The following is a 20,635-nucleotide window of genomic DNA, read 5'->3' as shown; positions in this document are numbered from 1 at the left end:
AGATTCCCAGGCTAGGGTCGAATCAGAGCTACAGCCGCTGGCCTACACCACAACACACAGCAACATGGGGTCTGAGCCACATCTGTGACCTACACCACAGCTTGCGGCAACACCAGATCCTTAACCCACTGAGCAAGGCCAGGGATCGAACCTGCGTCCTCATGGATACCAGTCAGAGCCATGTTTCCACTGAGCCACAACGGGAACTCCTATTTCCATTTCTTGCTTTGCAGTCAATCCACTGACAGTGGTTTCCTCCAGTACCGTGGCAGAGCCCAGGCTACTAAGAACTTCCCTGTTGTTAAATTCAGTAGACACTCTTTAGTCTTTTAGCCATGGCACTCCCTCATGTAAAAAACACAGGTAAAAAAACCAAAGTGATATCCATTTATAGAAAGCACTCAAAAAAATTACCATTGACTAACATTATTACCTGGACCCCTTAGCAGCATTCAAGGCAGCTGTTAATCTTCTTCTTTTTTTTTTTTTCTGCTTCTCAGGGCCACACCTGCAGCATATGGAGGTTCCCAGGCTAGGGGTCGAATTGGAGCTACAACTGCCGGCCTACACCACAGCTCACGGCAATGCTGGATCCTTAACCCACTGAGCAAGGCCAGGGATTGAACCTGCGTCCTCATGGTTACTAGTCAGATTTGTTTCCACTGAGCCACAATGGGAACTCCTGTTAATTCTCTTCTTGAAACCCTCTACCACTTTCTCCTCCTTTCCCCACGTGCCCTCCCAGTCAGGCTCCTTTGTGAATAGCTCACCAGCTTTCCAGGATAGACTATGTCAGAGCTCTGCTCCTCTGACTGGAAGCACGCTCCCTAGGCAATCTCAGCTACAGCCGAGATAGTTTTAGCAACCACCATGCACGAGAGACCATCAGATCTTCACATTCAGTTGAACTTCTCTGCTAGACGCCAGCCCATATATCTAGCAGTTGGATATCTCCACTTAGATGTGTCAAAGGCAGCTTGAATTCAGTGTGACCCAAGCAGAACCCTCCATCTGTGTATTCTGTCCCAGTGAATGGTACCACTTGGTAAGCCAAGCCAGAAAAATGGTTTTCACCCATCCCTTATATCCAGGTAATGACCAAATCCAATAAGCTTTACTTCAGACTCCTGCAAGCCCATCTAAACTGTCTACTATTAACAGCTTTTTCTAGGCACGCATTATTTCAGGCCTAGGTTATCAAAAGTATTTACCCCTCTCAAATCATGCCTTACACTGCTGCCAGAACAACCCATTTTAATGCCAACAGCATCAGGTTTCTTCTTTGTATTAAATCTTACCATTTGCAGCAACATGGATGGAACTAGAGACTCTCATACTGAGTGAAGCAAGTCAGAAAGAGAAAGACAAATACCATATGATATCACTTATATCTGGAACCTAACATACAGTACAAATGAACCCTTCCACAGAAAAAAAGCTCATGGACTTGGAGAACAGACTTGTGGTTCCCAAGAGGGAGGGAGTGGGATGATCTGAGGGTCTGGGGTTAATAGATGCAAACTATTGCCTTTGGAGTGGATAAGCAATGAGATCGTGCTATACAGCACAGGGAACTACATCTAGTCACTTGCGATGGAGCAGGATAGAGGATAATGTGAGAAAAGGAGTATATATACATATATATATATATATAACTGGGTCACTTTACTGTACAGTAGAAATTGACAGAATGCTGTAAATCAACTATAATGGAAAAAATAAAAATTATAAAGTAAATAAATAAATAAATAAATCTTCAATCACTCATCATGGTCTGCAACAGTATTTCCCAAACTTAACTGTTGGTTTTTTTTAAAATACCTGCGTCACACTTTAACTGCTATCAGATTCTCCAAGAGAGGGGACCCGAGAGACAGTATTTTTAACAAGTTCCAGTTGATTCTCATGATCCAGAAGTTTGGAAAAGGCCGGCCTCCAAGATCAGAGAGTGTGTCCTTTGTGTTGTAACTATTCTCTTTAGAAAATTCTCTCACATTCCATAAGTCGGCAGCAGGGAGCAAAAGAGCGAGGAGAAGGCAAAACACACCTCTCTGTTCAGTCTCCTGCCACTGATGGCCTCTGTCCCCTGGTTTTCCGTGTCGTCTCACACCCGGTTCCTACAGCTCCTGGTCACTACACCATTATAAATGCTGCTCCTTGCAGGTGGAGCACCCTCAGCCCAACACTGATCACACAACTAACTTCTCCTCAATCTTCTAAACCGTTCAAACATCGCCTTCTCCAGGAGGCCTTCCTTGGTTCAATATTTCCCCCAGCCCCACACCACCCTAAGCCTCATAAAGTTCATTTCCTCTGTGCCCCTCCAGCATCCTGGCTCACTTCCCTGAAAGTGTCATTATAGGATGCTGTCAGCTTCTTGGTCTTCTTTCTTATAGGTGTCTATTTTCTAATCTCAGCACCTAGTCCACTTCCTGGCCACCAGAGAACTTTATATTATTGAGGGAGTGACAGAGAATGATCCCTGTGGGGTTTAGATTCATTGTCTCAACCATTCAGATCTCTGAAATCTTATCCCAACCAAGGTATTCATTATCCCTCCCAACTTCAGATCCCTTAAAATTTTGCTCTCCATGTTCTTTTTATCCTCATCTAAGTTATGATTTTAAAAGTCCCAATATATAGAGTCCACAGGAGAAATCTTCCTCCTGTGAGGTACTGGTTGTAAGGACCCTGAAGAAGTTGTGCAAATGGGGTGATGCTACCTGATCTTCCTCTCTATAGGTTCACATTTACTGATCTTGTCTAGGAAGCTTTGGGTGGAAAGTGACAACACAAATACCATCAAACGTCTTGCTGAAGCCCAGACATACCGTATCTGCTGTATTTGCTCTATTTAAGGCTTTGCAACTTTTAAATTTCCTGAAAAGAAATCATGCTCTGTGGGCAATACATTCTCACTGAGCCAGGGTTTGCATTGGGACCATTCTTTTCCTATCCAAGTATTCACAAAGTGCTTCATAACCTGCTCAAGATTTTTTTTTTTTTTTGGTGGTGTTTGTTTGTTTGTTTGTTTTGCTTTTTTGGGCCACACCGACAGCATATGGAAGCTCCCAGGTTAGGGGGAGAATAGGAGTTACAGCTGCCTGCCTACACCACAGCCACAGCAATGCAGGATCCAAGCCACGTCTGCGACCTACATCATAGCTCAAGGCAACCCCAGATGCTTAATCCACTAGCATCCTCATGGATACTAGTCAGATTCATTTCCCTGGGCCACAATGGGAACTCCAAGACTGTTTTATGGAAATGATCACAGGCCCTCTCATAAATAGTCCTCCCATTTTTCAAAACAGAGAAAACGCCTGCCTCGGCTTTCCAGCTCCTGTCCCATTTATTATCCATGACTCTCCAAAGATTCTAAACAGTAATTCAATAGTTTCTCTCTGTTCCCTAGAATGTAATTCATCCAGGCCACAAGGCTTGAATCATGTAGCTCAGGCCGGTGTTTGCTTACACCTTCCTCATCTGGAGAGAATTTGAAAAAACAAAACCAAAAAAACCTAGAACTAGCTTTCTTCTTTGGTTATTGAGAGTATATCCTAAAGTTAGGGGTATATCCTAAACGCCTGCAGTGTCCTTTAAAGATTTAGACAAATCAATCATCCATTGATTTTTTTTTCAAACACACACACAGATTGTGGAGTCAGAAAGACCAAAAGTAAGAATCTAAGTTTCACCACCTAGTGGCTTTGCACCCCTGGGCCAGACTATTACCCTCTATGAGCCTCAATTTCTTCAGTTTCAAAATAATGAGACCCATAATGCTATCTTTCAGAACAGCTTTAGGGCGTCAGCGAGTTAATTCCAAAGTACTTATAAAGGGTGCCTGCTACTGCAACTGCCATTAGGCTTTTTTTCAAGCTACATGAGTGATTTTTAGCATGTGATGCTTGAATGTGAAAGGGTCTAGAAGGAGGTCAGGAATCAAATGGCAGGAAGAATTAAACCAATCAAGCACAGGGATGCAGGACCTTCCCGTAAGAGCTGCTGAAAACCATCTATCCATAAATCTTACGCTGCGTACACGTTTGATGTGAACTTGACCGTGTATGTCTGAAAGAGGAAAGGAAGCCCCCATGAATCATGGGAAAGAGAAAAAAGAGAGAGCGAGAGAGACAATGACAGACAACCTAGAACAGAGTGAGGCACTGGCAGCAGCAGACCTGGCTGAGAGCTCTCAGAAAGGGCCTGGAGGTCGAGCCTTTAAGGAGCAGGTGAACCGCGTACAGTGTCCAGGCAGCAGACAAATCCTGTGGCAGCCAGTGCTTAGCAGGTGCAAGCCCCCCGGCTGTGGAGACCCCCCAACACTGTCCACCCAGGTCTGCAGGCATTCTAAGGAACATCTGGGATGGAAACACGCAAGTCATTCTTGGCTTTCAATTCCTTTTATGACTTTTGCTTCCTGTTTCAGGGTCTAGACACAGAAATAGCTGAAACGCATAGCAGTGCTTATTCAGATGCCCAGACCATCAACGACCTCACTTCTTAAGGGGCTCACGTCAGGCCTGGATGAGTTAAATTATGAAATATGGGAAGGACTCTGAGTCCTCAGGGAGTCAACATCTCGGCATCACTTGGGATGCACCCTTAATTCTTCAACCTTTCCATGTGTCTGTGGTTGTTGTGCTGAATTCAAGTTTCCAGGGAAAAAAAAAATGCCACTTTTTTTTTTTTTTAGCCTTCTGAAATAGGAACTATATGATAATTAGTCTGGCAATTTTTATCTGCCTTTCATGGGGGAATTGCCAGTAAATTTAACCTTTTTTTCTAATCTCCTTTCACACTTCTTTCTTGCCTCCAAGAGAACATCCTTCCATTTGGAAAACTAAAAAGCAGAGAATTCTTAGGTCCAGGGTCCCCATTCTCATAGCGCAGACGTCTTCCTTCCTAAGAAGAGTCACTTTCCCAGGTGAAAAGGAAAACCAAGAGAGCATCATTTAGCATCTCCCTGTGAGGAGCCCCTAGACTGGGGGACCCCTACCTGTCACATGGTCAACTGGCCGGTTCCCCGGCGCAGCAGTGACTGGTCAGTGGGAGAGAGGTGGGAAGGGAGAGGAGGGCTCTTCCCTGACCTGCCTGGGTGTTTACTCCCCCCTCACAGCAAGAACACGGGCACCTACCCGTTGAAGAGGACCCACCCTGCCCTGTGTGAACCCCTGACACTACACACCGCGCCATCTGCTCCGGGTCCCCCAGAAGGGCTCCAGCCATCACTGAGCAATTGCCTATCCCTTGTGACAATGACAAAAGTGTGCTGTCATACCTCTGACCAGTAAGGACAGAGCAGTCTGGGCCTGAGAACAGAGCTCTAAATAAGTGACGGGCTGTCTAACTGCTTTGGCATTTGCTCTGTGTTTGTGTATCATGGAAACGTTTATTTCAAGCCTCTCAAGGTGCCAAGGGAACGGCTCCTGCGTTGACCTTGATGGGCTCCTACCAGAGAACCAGCAAATATTTATTAAATATTTGCGCATCCCGGATGTGAGAGGTGTCACTCTAGCACAGATCATCTTTCCTCCTGTGCCCTGCTCTGACCCAGAAGTCCAGGGCAGTATTCTGGGCATCAGTGTGTTTATGGAGCTCCCTGAAGGCACCTAGAATTATTGTTCCTGGTGAAGACACTCTGATACTTTAGCTTAGTTTCATAATTCAGAAGGAACTTTCTGCCCTCTTTTTGCCAAATACGTACATCTAAAAGAATATGGAGAGGCCCGGGATGGTTTCTGTTTAACTTGTTTCATATACCACCCCCAAAGCATCCCTTGTCCCAGTGGTTAGTAAAGTCTTAAAGGTCATTCAGTTCATTTCCACCCAAAGCAGACGTGCTGGTCCATAACAGACACACATCCAAGCTTTGCTGCAGTGCCTCCAAGGGCAGGTCATTTACAACCCAAAAGGCAGCTTTCCTTTCCAACAGTGTCTATGACAAGGACCATGTCCATGACCTCTCCTTCTGGTTTGCCTGGGGTGCCAGCGATGGCTGCGTTTTACACCCGTTGTCCTGGTGTATTTCATATGCCACTGTTTTGCTCTCAATGTCCTGGTTGGAAAGATAACAGAGTGACCATATAATTCACCTACAGCCCAGGATAAACGTTAGGTTCCTTATCCTGGGATGCAACATGGTCACAATCCCTTCCCCTCCCGCCATCACCCAGCACTTCCGGTCACACACACCCCAACTCCCACCACACAGAAACGCTCTCCTCTCCCCATTTCACACACGTGGCCATGGAGACACAGGCAGTAACTTACCTAAAATTTTACAGCTAATAAGTCAAAGACATTTTCCACCTAAGTATCAGTTCCATCCAGGGATTCTCCTGAGACGCCACTTCCAGACCCTCAGGCCCTTGGCCAATGGCCCTTCTCTTGCAAACTCTTATTTTGCTCTGTCTAATAAAAGATACCCCAACAAACACGAGGTTTCAGGTACATCCAAGCATCGAAAGGGGTGTTACTTCTCAGGATCAATACATTACGGTTCCATTAATGCAGCTTTTTAGTTGCTGCCTCAGATTTAGCAGCTTATATTGAGCTTTTAGTCAAATAAAACCTAAATGTCTTTTCCCTACCAGAACTACTGCCAGTAGAATTTTTTTTCCCTCCCATCATTACCATTGATTTTTTTTTAACTCCCAAATAAGATTTTACATTTATCTCTTTAAAACGTCATCGGGTTATTTTTAACCCAGCATTCCAGCATATCCAGATCATTTTGCAACATGTTTTTGTCATTGATCACATTAGCCATTCTTTCCAGCTTTGTGTCCCTTACCAGTTTGATAAGCATGACTCCCGGGTCTTCTTCCAACCTGCTGGCAAGGTGACCGCCCCTGGCAAGTCTAAGAACTGGGAATCTCAAACCAACATCCCTGGTGGTGATGATGGAAAAATGTTACCGGAATCCGGGTTCTTGTTCACGGAGCCAAAGAGTGAACTTTGCGAACACACAGGCAACAAGCAGGCGAAGTCTTTCTTACAGGAAAGCAAATAGCTTCCAGAACAGCTGGGAGGGGGGAGACGAGTCCCCCTTTCTATTGTCCTATAGGGGTTTTTATTCCTTAAAGATGGGAGGGTAACCAATGTGGGGTCCAGAAAGATGTGGTTTTCTCCCAGTGGCCTTACCCAGTTACCTGTATCAGTCCTTGTTCAATAGGGGTCTTAGCGGTGGAAATGCCCCTTAAGTTTGATGGTGGCTTTGCTCTCTGCTTCCTTAGACTGAGAGTTACCATTCCTCTCATTCCTTTTCTATCAGTTGAGGAGTGGCTTAGAGATTAATGTCCACCTGGACAGCGGACATACAACAGGTGCACTCAACAAGGCCTGTGGGGATGTTACTCCCTGGAACCCTTTAGCCACAAATGTAAATCAATGACCATATCAAAGAATGCACTGAAGTCCATGCTCCTACACTAACTACCTGAGTTACTATCCTGCCTCAGTGGCATCTGTGTCTTGTCTGTGCCATCACAGTCTCCCAGTGGGCCTTGCTGCAGAAAGCACTCCCTGGACAGAGTTACAGCCATCCACCCCAGCCCCCTGCAATGAGATGTAAACGGTGGAGCTAAATCACACCATGGCTAAATGATTCAGCCAAGGAGTCCTCTGGCCTGGACCGAGTCTAAGGACCGGCAGAGCATGATACTGAGGTTTCCAGAAAAGGTCCTTCAGCCCCAAAGCAGTCCAGCCTTCCAACTGGCAAAGCAGAGAAAAGTCTTTATTGGAGTTTCATCCCCAAAGACTTCTTCTTATTCCTGAGCGAAGTTACACTTACACCTGAAGCTGCAATCAGGCATACAGAAAGAGTCTGATTCTCTAGGATACAGAAAGGCCTTCAGAGACTCCTCCTGAAAGGAAAATGCCAAGAGAAGTCTGGCTGAACAGGGGTTTCCCTGAAGGTCAGATCTAGTAGTTCCTGAATCCTGACAGTCCGTCTTTCTCATTTATAGATGACGACAGGAAGAAGAGAGGCTGGAGAGAGCCCTCGGGATTTATAATCCTGGCAGAGAAGGAAGAAAGGTATACCTCAGGGAGGCTCCAGCAGGAAGAGCAGTGAGCCACCGTGTTGTCTGAAACAATCACTGTGGGGTTCTCCCGCCCAACAGGAAAACAAGCAAACACATTTTTGCAACAGTGACGCAATCAGGCTTCCATTAAGTATGCTGTATTAACATGGTGTTTATCTCTGCTCTCTTCCCCAAAGGTAGGGAGAGGGATTAAATTGAAAAAGGAAAATTCCACAAAGGAGACGTGGTAACAGTAAGAAGGAAATGTCAACAGTCTTCCAGAAGATGGACATTGAATAAACGAGTCCCTACTGACCTCTTAGAACAAAGTCAGCGAAAACCCTCAAAGGGCAGAGGCATGAAAAGAGGCCGATTTGCACAGCAGGCCCTCAGCGAGCCTGTGGTGTTGGCTACGTTAGTGCCACGGATGCCCTGCAAGGCAGAGAGGACCCCTCCCGACCCCCTCTCAGAATGAGACCACGCCTCCCCCATCAGGGAAGGAGAGATCTTTCCTTCCTCCCTCCCTCCCGCCCTTCCTTCCTTCCTTCCTTCTTTCTTTTTTCGTCTTTTTAGGGCTGTATCCACGGCACATGGATAGGGGTCCAATCGGAGCTACAGCTGCCGGCCTACACCACAGCCACAGCAACTTGGGATCTGAGCCACACCTTCGACCTGCACCACAGCTCATGGCAACCCAGATCCTTAACCCACTGGGTGAGGCCAGGGATGACCTGCATCTGCATGGATGCCAGTCAGATTCATTTCTGCTGAGCCCTGATGGACTCTGAGATCTTCTTTCTAAAGAAACTAAAAGGGGTGCTCAGGAATGAGGGGCACAAGTAGGGAGAGCTCGCGTGGATGCGCGGGTGGTGCAGTGGTAAACATAAGGCTGAAAACGAAGAACGGAATTTAAGCCAATGGCAGCAATGAGCTCTCTCTGTCCCTGCCCCCAGCTTGGCTCCTACAATACTGCAGCAGGCACCCGTCCCAGGAGCAAGTCTGGAAGATTCTATTCTGGATAATTTGACATGCCCATAAGAAAAGCTTCCAGATGAGGGTAACTAGGGATCCTCCAACTGACCAGATCTGCAGATCCCAGATCCCTGAGCAGTGAGACCTGCTGCCTGAAGAGCCGGGGCCCGCCTCAGAGTCTCAGAGCCTCACCGTCTACATGAACCGAGAGCCACACATCTCCTGACAAAGCCTCTGAGGTAAAGACAGAAAGACCAAAATGCACCATTAGGAAGAAGGAATTGAAACATAAACAAAGCAACCTGCCAAAAATAAGGAGCAGCTCTTAGGATTTGAAAACAGCACAGCATAAAAAAGTCAACAGGAGTTAAAAGATAAAGTTCAGGCAATTCCCCAGAGTGGAGGCCAAAAGATAATGAAGACATAAAGGTAAGAAAGTCAGAGAATCAATTCAGGGCATACAACTTCCAGGCAGTAGGGACTCCAAAAGGAAAAATATAAAATGATCATTGAAAAAAAAAATGATAGCAAATGAAAGAAAAAAAAAAGCGATGTATACATACAGCTCCTCTATGAATAATATTTACAAAATCATAGCCGTTTAAAGAGTATTGTGGTTAAAAGCAGACTGGAGCACCATGTCTTTTGATTGGAAATCCGGCCCCACCAACTACTATCTGCATGACTTTGGAAAAGGTGATTTAACCTATGTCTCAGCGTCCACATCCGCACAATAGGAAAAATAACAACACCGCCTTGATACGGTTGTTATGAAGTTATGATGTCTAAAACTCTTTTAAGAGTGTCTCGGACCTAGAAGGTACCCTCTGACATGTTAGCTATTATTTAAAATGTTATATGATGTTATAGCAGAAATAATCTCATCGCTACATTGAACCCAAAACTTTGACGTCAACATACGAGGATGAGAGAGGAAGCGGAAGCGTGTTGGATGGGACTCAGGGATGTCAGTCGACAACCTCACGCTTCGAAGAAAGAAGACAGTATTATAACATCATCTCCAAAGGGCAAATCAAGTCAGAGTCGCATAAACACAGCATCTGGAAATGAAGAGAGAAACAAACACCAGAAGGAACAGCTCAGAGAATGGACAGCTGCTGCCAGGGAGAGCGGGACGCAACAGTGGGGAGGCGAGAGTCACGTGAACATGAGTAGTTTATTTTCCCAACCATTTAAACACACACATATTTCAGTTACCTTATCACACGGAGCTGAAACCCCGAGCGGATGATAACAGATGACTCTCCCCAAGCCACTTCTTCAAAAGCTAAGCACTGACTCAGAGCAAAAAGAAAAAAACAATAACACCGAAACCATCCTTGCAGCTGCTGCAGACAAAAAGGAAGCCAAGGGCATGGTCCAGGGAAAGGTGACTTGACGGAGGGGGCAGCCCACCTCCCCCGCCCCCCCCCAGCTCCCCCAGGGACCCTGAATTTCTCCCTCCCTCTGCAGACCCCACCTTGCATTTTTGTCTCGTCCTGTACCTCCCAAGCTCAACCTTTCTCGAGCCCCTCCTTTACGCGAAAGGACAAAAGAAATTGCTACGGCTTGATTGAATGGCTGTTAAATTGTGCTCGTCCATCTTTTGAGTTTTCTATTAAATGGTCCATATGGTGGTTTCATCAGAGAAACTAACTCTCGCAGAAAAGTACTTCTTCTGTAAGATGAAACGCGGGCACTCTGTATTCTCTGTGAGGGGCGCGCTGTCATAGAGGCGTCGGCAGCTGAAAATACCAGTCCCTGCAAAGAGGTTTCTGAAGAAGTCAGGAGGGAAAGAAAGGCAATTTTGTCTTCTCAAAAAATGGAAAGTGGGTCAGGAAATTCTGAGAAAAGGCAGCATTTGTGCACAGGGATTCATCATTCTGATGACAGGACCCTACTACATGATAATAATCACGCTTCCGGCTTCCGCCACTTTCGAGGGGAAAATCCAGAGCAAATGTAGGAGAAGCCAGAGCAGGAAACACAGCAGCTCCACTGCGGCGCAGGCAGAATCCAGCTGTGGCAGGTGAGGGCAAAGTTCTGCAGAAAGATTTTGACCCCAAATGTACCCGAATATTTGGAGCTAAAGTAAAAGTTATCTCAACTAAAGAACTAAAGTGAGCTGTAATTAGTCCTACAGACTTGTGGTTGCCAAGGGAGCAGGAGGGTGGGGGAGGGAGAGACTGGGAGTTTGGGGTTCACAAATGCAAACTACTATACAGAGACTGGACAAACAACAGGGATAGCACAGGGAACTACGTTCAACATCCCGTGATGAGCCATAATAGGAAAGACGATGAAAAAGAAGATATATATACATATCTGAATCGCTTTGCTGTACAGCAGAAATTAACACAACATTGCAAATCAACTAGATTTTAGTAAAATTAATTTTTAAAAAAAGAATTGTCCTGGAGTTCCCCTGTTGGTGAGTGGATTAAAGGATCTAGCACAGGTTGCAGCCTCAGCTTGGATTCAATCCCTGGCCCGGGAACTTCCATATGCTGTGGGTACAGCCATCAAAAAAAAAAAAAAAATTGGTCTAATCAGTCAGTGAAGATAAAAGCAGTACCAGTTGATAATAATTAAATATTCATTTTAAAAAGTCATTATCCCCAAGTGGATTTTAATAATATATTTTAGGATTTTTTTCTTTTCGGGACCACACCTGCAGCATACAAAAGTTTCCAGGCTAGGGATCAAATCAGAACCACAGCTGCTGGGCTACACCACAGCCATGGCAACACCAGATCAAAGATACATCTGCAGTCTACATGGCTGCTCACGGCAGCACCAGGTCCTTAACCCACTGAGCAAGGCCAGGGATTGAACCTGTATCCTCATGGACGCTATGTCAGGTTCTTAACCTGCTGAGCCACAACACAAACTCCTATTTTAAGAGGTTTTTAAGGTTTGTTTATTTACATACAGTCTTGAAGTGAACTGATAAGAGACAGTGACCTACCTCATTTATTTAAGGCAATCCTTGAATGAAATATGTGGAGGTTAAATCTATACGATCATCAACATTCATTTTGGTATAATTCTGCATTTTATTCCCAATCTGAGTTTATGTTTTATCTTTGAAGTCATGTTCATTTTTTTACACAAATCACACACTTTCTTAAATCGCTAATATTCACTGACTAGTTCGTGAAAAAAAGATTTCTATCACATGATATGTACCACACTTTCTACAGATGGTTTTGGTGCTGTGGAAATCACAAACCCATAAAATTAAGTAGCCAAAGAGTTTTTTTGGGTACAAATCTAAGTACATATTCTCTTGAACAAGACAAAGGAATAAGACATTACAAAACATGAGTCTTCATGTCAGTGATATTTTAATGATACAGTGCAGTGATATTTTAACAATCAAAATAACTTGGAACACGCTGACAATATGCAGAGTGGAGCTGCTTTGGCTCTTTGAGGAAAATGGGGCCCCATTAACCACTAAACAATGTGACAGATTTACTCAAATATGTCTACCAGACCCTGGATGCGTCTGGAAACTTTGTCAGTAAAAACCGGAAGGACTTAGGGCCTGAGATAGATGCTCGCCTTGGCTCCAACTCAAGTTGGAAAACACCTAATAGTAAGACGGCATTGTTCTTGGGTGCACCAGGATCATTGGAAGGCAGTGAAAACCTCTCACTGCGGACATAGGAATTGGCAGCTGTGGGCTTAAGGGGATAGAGAATGTTCTAGTACCTGTACAGCTTTATTCCAATGTATGATTTAGGTCCACTCTACACTATTGGGCACTCTTGCCCAGAGAGAAAGTAACAAAATAAAACTCATGACTAGTTGTATGCCTCTCCTTCTAGAATATTCTATGTGGGGGAAATTAAGATAAAATCTCACCTACTCTTTTCCCACTAAAACCAAAACTGCGACCCTTAGAACGCTGTTGAGACACACTCATCATAAAGAGAAAAATTAAAAATAAAAGTATGGGAGTTCCCGTTGTGGCTCAGCCATTAACGAATCCAACTAGGAACCATGAGGTTGAGGGTTCGATCACTGGCCTTGCTCAGTGGGTTGAGGATCTGGCGTTGCCGTGAGCTGTGATGTGGGTTGTGGATTCGGCTCAGATCCCACGTTGCTGTGGCTCTGGCGTAGGCTGGCAGCTACAGCTCTGATTCGACCCCTAGCCTGGGAGCCTCCATATGCCGCGGGAATGGCCCAAGAAATGGCAAAAAGACCAAAAAAATAATTAATTAATTAAATAAAATACAATAAAAGTATGAATAGAATATCTGGGGAGGAAGATACTTCACTCCATGGCTACCTCTTTCTAAGCCAGCATCATATTATTCAAAAAGCTTTGATCTGGTCTCTCCGACCAGACTATGAATTTCCAGGCAACAGCTAGTCCTTATTCCTCCCTGAGCTGAAATGACCAGCACAACACCTGGCACAAGGCACACAACAGATTTAACTTAAATTGAACTGAGCTGGAGTTCCCATCGTGGCGCAGTGGTTAACGAATCCGACTAGGAACCATGAGGTTGCGGGTTCGGTCCCTGCCCTTGCTCAGTGGGTTAACGATCCGGCGTTGCCGTGAGCTGTGGTGTAGGTCGCAGACGCGGCTCGGATCCTGCGTTGCTGTGGTTCTGGCGTAGGCCGGTGGCTACAGCTCCGATTAGACCCCTAGCCTGGGAACCTCCATATGCCGCGGGAGCGGCCCAAGAAATAGCAACAACAACAACAACAAAAGACAAAAAGACAAAAAAAAAAAAAAAAAATTGAACTGAGCCTACTTAAGGGAGGGATCTAAAAAAAAAAAAAAAAATCAATGTAATGCATACATCTGACTTTTTAAAAGGAGAAAACATGAGGGATGGTTTAAAAAGAACAGCCCAGTCTCCGATTGGTTTCTGGTTCTACTCCCCAGAGGCAACCACTGCTAATGATGAGAATATGTTTTTAAGGTTTCATCACATTTATTGCTAATGCAAAAAATAGAAGGGAAAAAAGAATGCCAGTTTCAAATTATTCATGTCTCTTTGCTTAAACAGGTCCCCAATATTTGGAAACACGGCTGGCAGCGATTCCAAGTAGCTATATTCATACATTCAACAAACATAGATTGTTTGCATTGAATGTGGTGGCATTTCTGTTTTCATACTTTAATCAGTAAAGACCAGCTTTCCTCCCCGCTTAGGATGAAGAAGCCATAAGTCTGCCACCCTAAATCTAGTGGGGCCAGAGCACATCAGAACTAGACAACGAGGGGGCGAGAGAGGCAGGGGAAGTCAGTGTCACAAGGGGGTAAAATGCCCAGAGTTAATGTCACAGGCTGGGGACAATCACCAGTTGCAGAGATGCCCTCCCCGGTTTGCTTTCTCTCATCAGACGCCATTCTGTGCGAGACGGGGCCCATGGGGCAATTGCATTAAACCCCATTTTCCATCCACAAACTCTGTCTATGGCAGCAGCTCCCCGTCCTAGGGAACTGTCCTCTTATTTTGAACCAGTGAAATAATCTGCAAAATCCCTGGGAATTATTTATAATGGGATTTCTCTTATATTAGCAAAAACAAATAGCATAAAATGATGCCACATTTATAGCACATAATGGTAGGAAACACTCTGCAAAGACATGACAATTTGGGAAAATCCCCACTCTGATCGGAGTGAATAAATATGATTAACTTGCAGAGAAGATGCTATTAGGCCCTTTGCCAAAGGAACAGATTACTGCTTTAGAGAGTCAGCCTGCAGAGGTGACCTGACCCCTAGGAAATGCTGAAGCCCTGAAATGGGGACCCTGAGGGGGCCTCCATGGACCCAAGGGAGCACACAGGAACTGAGAAGCAAGAGATTGTTCCGGAAGCTGGGCTGAATGGGTGTCTGTTAGAGACCTGTTCAAAAACATTCTGTTGACAGAATCCAGACTGAAATTCTTCAAGATCGCCTTCTACCCAAACTAGGGAGAAACCTGAGGCCCAGAGAGAAAAACGAATAAATGATGACAATCAGTCAAGGAACAAGAGAAATAGAGAAACTGACGTTTTCCAAATGCTTCATGTGAGCAGAGGTTTTTACAAAGTTAATCTGAATTAATCCGCACTCCAGTACTAACCTGCAGGCATTATCTCCATTGCCTGGATGAGGACACTGAGGCTTACAGAGGCTCTATCACCTGCTAAGGACCACAGAAGTAATACAGTGCCTGCAACCCAAGACTGTGTAACTCTAAATCCAGATTCTTTCTATCACGACGGGTAAGTATCTAGAGAGTGAGAAAAACCATGCAATCAAAACGCATAGACATTATACATGTAATAGCTACGAGGTTTATCAACGAGTAAGCAAGACTGCCTCCATGAGACTTAACCAAACTTTCTTCACTCACTTAAGCTTATATTTTCTTAACTAGGTACCTTTAAATATTTCCTGGGTGACTAATTTGGGCCAATGTTTTAACATACTACTAGAGTCTGGAAAAAGGATCGTTGATACTCAACCGGAATTTTAGTTCCAGGAAATGACCGTTGCTTTACATAGGATTCGGTAACAAGAACACATCTGTGAATAAGTTGCTTAGTGCCTCCTGCTATCATTTAATCAGAGCAGTTATAACACATGCTTCTCTACCCCTTAAGAGACACAAAGATGAATTTCCTAACATCAGAAAGTAATTATTACTTTACAAAAGGCAACTTCCACTTTTCATGAAAACAAAATGGTGAAGCACACAAAGCATTTGATAGAGGCCGGTATGTGGACTGCAACTCACCCACATCTAAACTCTCCAACAGATTCACTATTGCATCAAAAAGAATTTATGGTCATAGTTTGAGCAACAAGAAAAGCACCTTCAAAACACGTTCACTGTTTAAAAGGAAGAAATCGTTTTCCCTCCGATTTTCCAAACTGCTTTTGTAAAAATCCGACTTGGAAATCGGTGAGTCAAATGGAGAGTTTTCTCAGAAAGTTACATGTTTGTCAAAATGGGGTGAAACTGGAATCTTCAATGCAATTCCCACTACATCAAATCTTCGACTCTGGAGGATTTCTCTCCCCCGCTGTAAATAAAATTAAACTGTTCCCCCTTCATGTACATGAATATAATAAAACTGCACCTGCTTTCCTGTCGCCTGTCCATGTGTCCACGACACATATTTACCATCCCCTCCCTCCCCCGCACCCAATAAAAAATAAAATGGAACTCAACCTTCCCCCCATCCAGGGGTGTTTTTCTTTCCAGCGGTCCCACATGTCTGACGGAATTGCTGACAGCAGCCGGGTGCTCTCAGGTCACCTTTAGCAAATGCCACCTCCTCCAAAAAGATCACCTGATTGGCGGGGGCCCATGGCTGTCGGGTAGACCAGCAGCTCCACCTGGCTCGTTCCCCCTCTTCTCTTCCTACCCGCCTTGTGCTAAGTAAGGTCCTAGGTGAAAAGGAGGTGGGATGCGCCTAATAAGAGGATGAGAAGGACGAGCGAGCGTCAAGATTTCTGTGATGTCACAGGAGCGTTATGAGCAGCTGCTCACCATTTCCATTTCTGAAAAGACGTGAAAATTCTTCATTTGCCATCAAAGTCTATAAGCTAGTCTCACTCAAGTCTTTCCATTCAGCAGTTTTTCCAGGCAGGTCTCCGCACACAGCTTTTTTTAACACCACGAAGCTGACTCAGACGCACAGGCAGAAGTCCTCTGACTCACTTCTTGCTTCGATCTTCCTCTCTTTTCTGTTTGGTTTTGTTTTGCTTTTTTTTTTTTTTTTTTGATTTTGTTTTTGTTTTTGTTTTTGAACTCCTTGGCTCCTGGAAATGCATGCTCCACTAAGGATTAGTTTTTCTCATCTCAGTGGGGAAAACCAGGTGAACCATCCAACAGGGTAGTCTGTGGTCAGAAAACAGCAAATGCCAAGTATCCTTGGGAGGAAAATGAGGAAACAATAATACTCAAGGAATTTTCAGAAAGTGCGATAGACAGACACTCATTCCAGGCAGAGACATATGGACCGTTCTCTAGATCTGCCGTCTTTCCTCTTCTCCCTCGCTTTCTACCCAGGTACCTCTGCCATTCTTATTTCTTGCCTACCCAACTGTGCCTTTGATTTGAGGGTGGGGAGTGTAGAGATGCTCTTTTTGTTTTTTCTTTTTCTTTTGTCGTTTTAGGGCTGCACCCAAGGCAGACAGAAGTTCCCAGGCTAAGGGTTGAACCAGAGCTACAGCTACCAGCCTACATCACAGCCTCAGCAATGCCAGATCCGAGCCATGTCTGTGACCTACACCACAACTCACAGCAACACTGGATCCTTAACCCACTGAGCGAGGCCAGGGGTCAGACCTGCATCTTCATGGATACTGGTCGGGTTCATTACCACTGAGTCACGACAGAACCTCCCTAGATGCTTGTGTACACACATATCCACATCCAATAAATGGATATGTAGGGGATTGATAAACATTTTACATACCAGTACAGCCATATCCTTTGTTAAACTATTTAAAGACTTCAATATTGATGGGGAAAGAGACATCCTCTGCTTATTAAGTCCACAAACCATTCAATGACACTGTCCAGTGGGGACCTCAGAGGCGGGGGACTGGACCAGGAAGTAAGCTGGTGCAGAGGCACCTGTAGCCTGGGACAGTACAGCAGACAGCCTCCAGGGGGCACTTCACCAGGAGCCAAAGCATCACACTGGCTCACCAGGTCCATGCACTGAGGTGTGTGCCCAGCTACCTTCTGGCTGTAACCAAACCCTGGGTTCAATGGCCTGACACTCATCCATGCAGTAAATGAATGGCAGAATAAGATGTTTTCTGTTTCAAACCACGCACAAAGGAAAGACTGACTATGATTTCAAAAATTAAGCATCTCTTGAAGCTTTAAAATACATGGCCAGCATATGGCACAGGGAACACTGATGGAAGTTTGACCATAGCTGCTGTTGCTGTTGCCAGACACAGGGCTACCCCTTAGCTAGAGACAGCTAGAGACAGCTGCACCATGACAACTAGACATCAATAAGTGCTTTGGAAATTATTAGAATGATTTGATGAATGATTTGCCCCTGAACTTATATCACTTGGTAGGCACTTGGTTTATTCAGAGATAGAACATATTTTTAAGTGATGAATTATATATTTACTTATATTTCCGTGTTAGTGGGTGAATATTTTCATCATCTTGCTATATGTAAGCATGTGTGTGCCCTCACAGATGCTCAGAAAATTATGAAAGGACACCCAATGCAGCAAAAGTGAGGTTACCTTTAAGGGTGGGGAATGAGGTGCTTCAGGAGCAGGTGTGCTGAAAGGAGAAACTTTCAATTTCATTTATTTATTTATTTATTGTCTTTTTAGGGCCGCACCCAAGGCATATGGAGATTCCTAGGCTAGGGGTCCAATCGCAGTTGCAGCCACTGACCTACACCACAGCCACAGCAACACCAGATCCAAGCTGCATCTGCGACCTACACCACAGCTCACGGCCACACCGGATCCTTAACCCAGTAATCGAGGCCAGGGATCAAACCCGCAACCTCATGGTTCCGAGTCGGATTCGTTTCCACTGAGCCACGACGGGAACTCCAGAAACTTTCAATTTTTATACCATATTATCTATTCTATATGAAGAATGCATTTATTATTTTTACAATAAAATGTTACAAAAAAAGAGTGTATACCCACGTAGACACTTCCGAACATGCACTCAACTAATCCAGAGGAATTTAGCAAAGGAAGTAGATTATCAATCTTAAAGAATCTTAAGGAATGATAAAAGGAGAGGGTCATGTGAGAAAAGAGAGGCATTTGAGGCGTGAGGAGGACTTCAGGGAGGCCTGAAGCAGAAGTGAAATGAACATAGTAAGGTAATGCTTCACTGATTAATCTAAGGGAAGAAGGAGAAATAGAAGAGAAAAGGGGGTAATAATGAAATAATCATTAATTGCAAGAAAAAAAAACCTTTGAGAAACTGAGAAAACTTTTGAATTTAGTTGCCTGCAAGGTAAAAATATGGAAGACTGTGGCAACATAAAAATTTCTTTAAGTAGAAAAGGCACTGTCTGCTCACCAACAATGACTTACATGGAAACAGTTTTGGGTTGGGGTGGGGGGGTTGATTTACTTTATTTTAGAAGCTTCACCATCCTTTTGACAGTAGCTGACAAAGCCAATCATTGGAAGTGGGATTTTCATTTGGGATTCCACCAAAAAAGAATCCCTGTAAAAAGCAAGTAATAGCTACCTGATTATGGAGAAGAAAGAAAGAAGGAAGGAAAGGGAGGGAGGAAGGAAGGAAGAACGAGAAAGGGAGAAAGAAAGAGAGGGAAGAAGGGAGAAAGAAAGGAAGGGAGGAGAGAAGGAAGGAAATAAAGAGAGAAAGGAATAAGAAAAAGAGAGAGAGAAAACGGAAGAAAAGGAGAACGTTGGTTAACATGCAAGCGTGCAAGGATTTTGGGTCCCTGTGTCTGGCAACAACAACAGCAGCTATGGTCAAACTTCCATCAGTGTTCCCTGTGCCATATGCTGGCCGAGTATTTTAAAGCTTCAAGAGATGCTTAATTTTTCTTTTTTTTCCCACTGTACAGCAAGGGGGTCAGGTTATCCTTACATGTATACATTACAATTACATTTTTTCCCCACCCTTTGTTCTGTTGCAACATGAGTATCTAGACATAGTTCTCAATGCTATTCAGCGGGATCTCCTTGTAAATCTATTCTAAGTTGTGTCTGATGAGCCCAAGCTCCCGAACTCTCCCACTCCCTCCCCCTCCCATCAGGCAGCCACAAGTCTCTTCTCCAAGTCCATGATTTTCTTTTCTGAGGAGATGTTCATTTGTGCTGGATATTAGATTCCAGTTATCAGTGATATCATATGGTATTTGTCTTTGTCTTTCTGGCTCATTTCACTCAGGATGAGATTCTCTATCTAGTTCCATCCATGTTGCTACAAATGGCATTATGGCATTCTTTTTTATGGCTGAGTAGTATTCCATTGTGTATATATACCACATCTTCTGAATCCAATCATCTGTCGATGGACATTTGGGTTGTTTCCATGTCCTGGCTATCGTGAATAGTGCTGCAATGAATATGCGGGTGCATGTGTCTCTTTTAAGTAGAGTTTTGTCCGGATAGATGCCCAAGAGTGGGATTGCAGGGTCATATGGAAGTTCTATGTATAGATTTCTAAGGTATCTCCAAACTGTTCTCCATAGTGGCTGTACCAGTTGACATTCCCACCAGCAGTGCAGGAGGGTTCCCTTTTCTCCACAGCCCCTCCAGCACTTGTTATTTGTGGATTTATTAATGATGGCCATTCTGACTGGTGTGAGGTGATAAGAGATGCTTAATTTTTGAAATCATAGTCAGTCTTTCCTTTGTGTCCACAAAACTTTAAGTCACATCTCGAAATCTTTGCATCATGGGCTCTTTATTTTGTCACTGCTTTCGATTCATAGATGTCCTTTATTCTCTTTAAAGGACTATATATATACATATATATGTGTGTGTGTATATATAGATATACATACACATATATATATAAAGGACTATATATATGTGTATATATACATATATATGTGGGACTATATATATACATACACTATATATATGTATATATATACATACACTATATATGTACATACACTATATATATA

General features: G+C 44.2%; 1 protein-coding gene and 1 long non-coding RNA gene across 24 annotated transcripts in view; both read right to left on the bottom strand.

Annotated features, from left to right (window-relative positions):
* Positions 1-20,635, bottom strand: part of DGKI (diacylglycerol kinase iota) — a 474,617-nt gene that overhangs the window by 385,991 nt on the left and 67,991 nt on the right. Inside the window, exon 1 of one of the 23 annotated variants that reach the window (XM_085005368.1) lies at positions 16,192-16,606. The exons of 17 other annotated variants lie outside the window; for them this stretch is intronic. In XM_085005368.1, the coding sequence (XP_084861494.1) occupies positions 16,192-16,235 (44 nt within the window). In that variant the 5' untranslated portion in view covers positions 16,236-16,606. Of the gene's footprint in view, positions 1-10,482; positions 11,017-16,191; positions 16,607-20,635 lie in introns of those variants that run through there. 5 more of the 23 variants (XM_085005382.1, XM_085005379.1, XM_085005370.1 and 2 more) reach the window with 5 other exon arrangements.
* On the bottom strand, positions 4,809-12,412 carry LOC146394919 (uncharacterized). Its single transcript, XR_014833707.1, has 2 exons — positions 11,800-12,412; positions 4,809-8,676 (listed from the first exon to the last, which is right to left on the bottom strand). It is a non-coding gene; the product is annotated as an uncharacterized LOC146394919 (long non-coding RNA).

The sequence above is a fragment of the Sus scrofa genome, chromosome 18, assembly GCF_054392235.1.
Source record: "Sus scrofa isolate SSC_HxYL_T2T_F1_AM1 chromosome 18, Sscrofa_HxYL_maternal_Yorkshire_Landrace_v2.0, whole genome shotgun sequence".
Classification (NCBI taxonomy): Eukaryota; Metazoa; Chordata; class Mammalia; order Artiodactyla; family Suidae; genus Sus; species Sus scrofa.
Note: the sequence above shows the minus strand (reverse complement) of the source record. Positions and strands in the feature narration are given on the sequence as shown.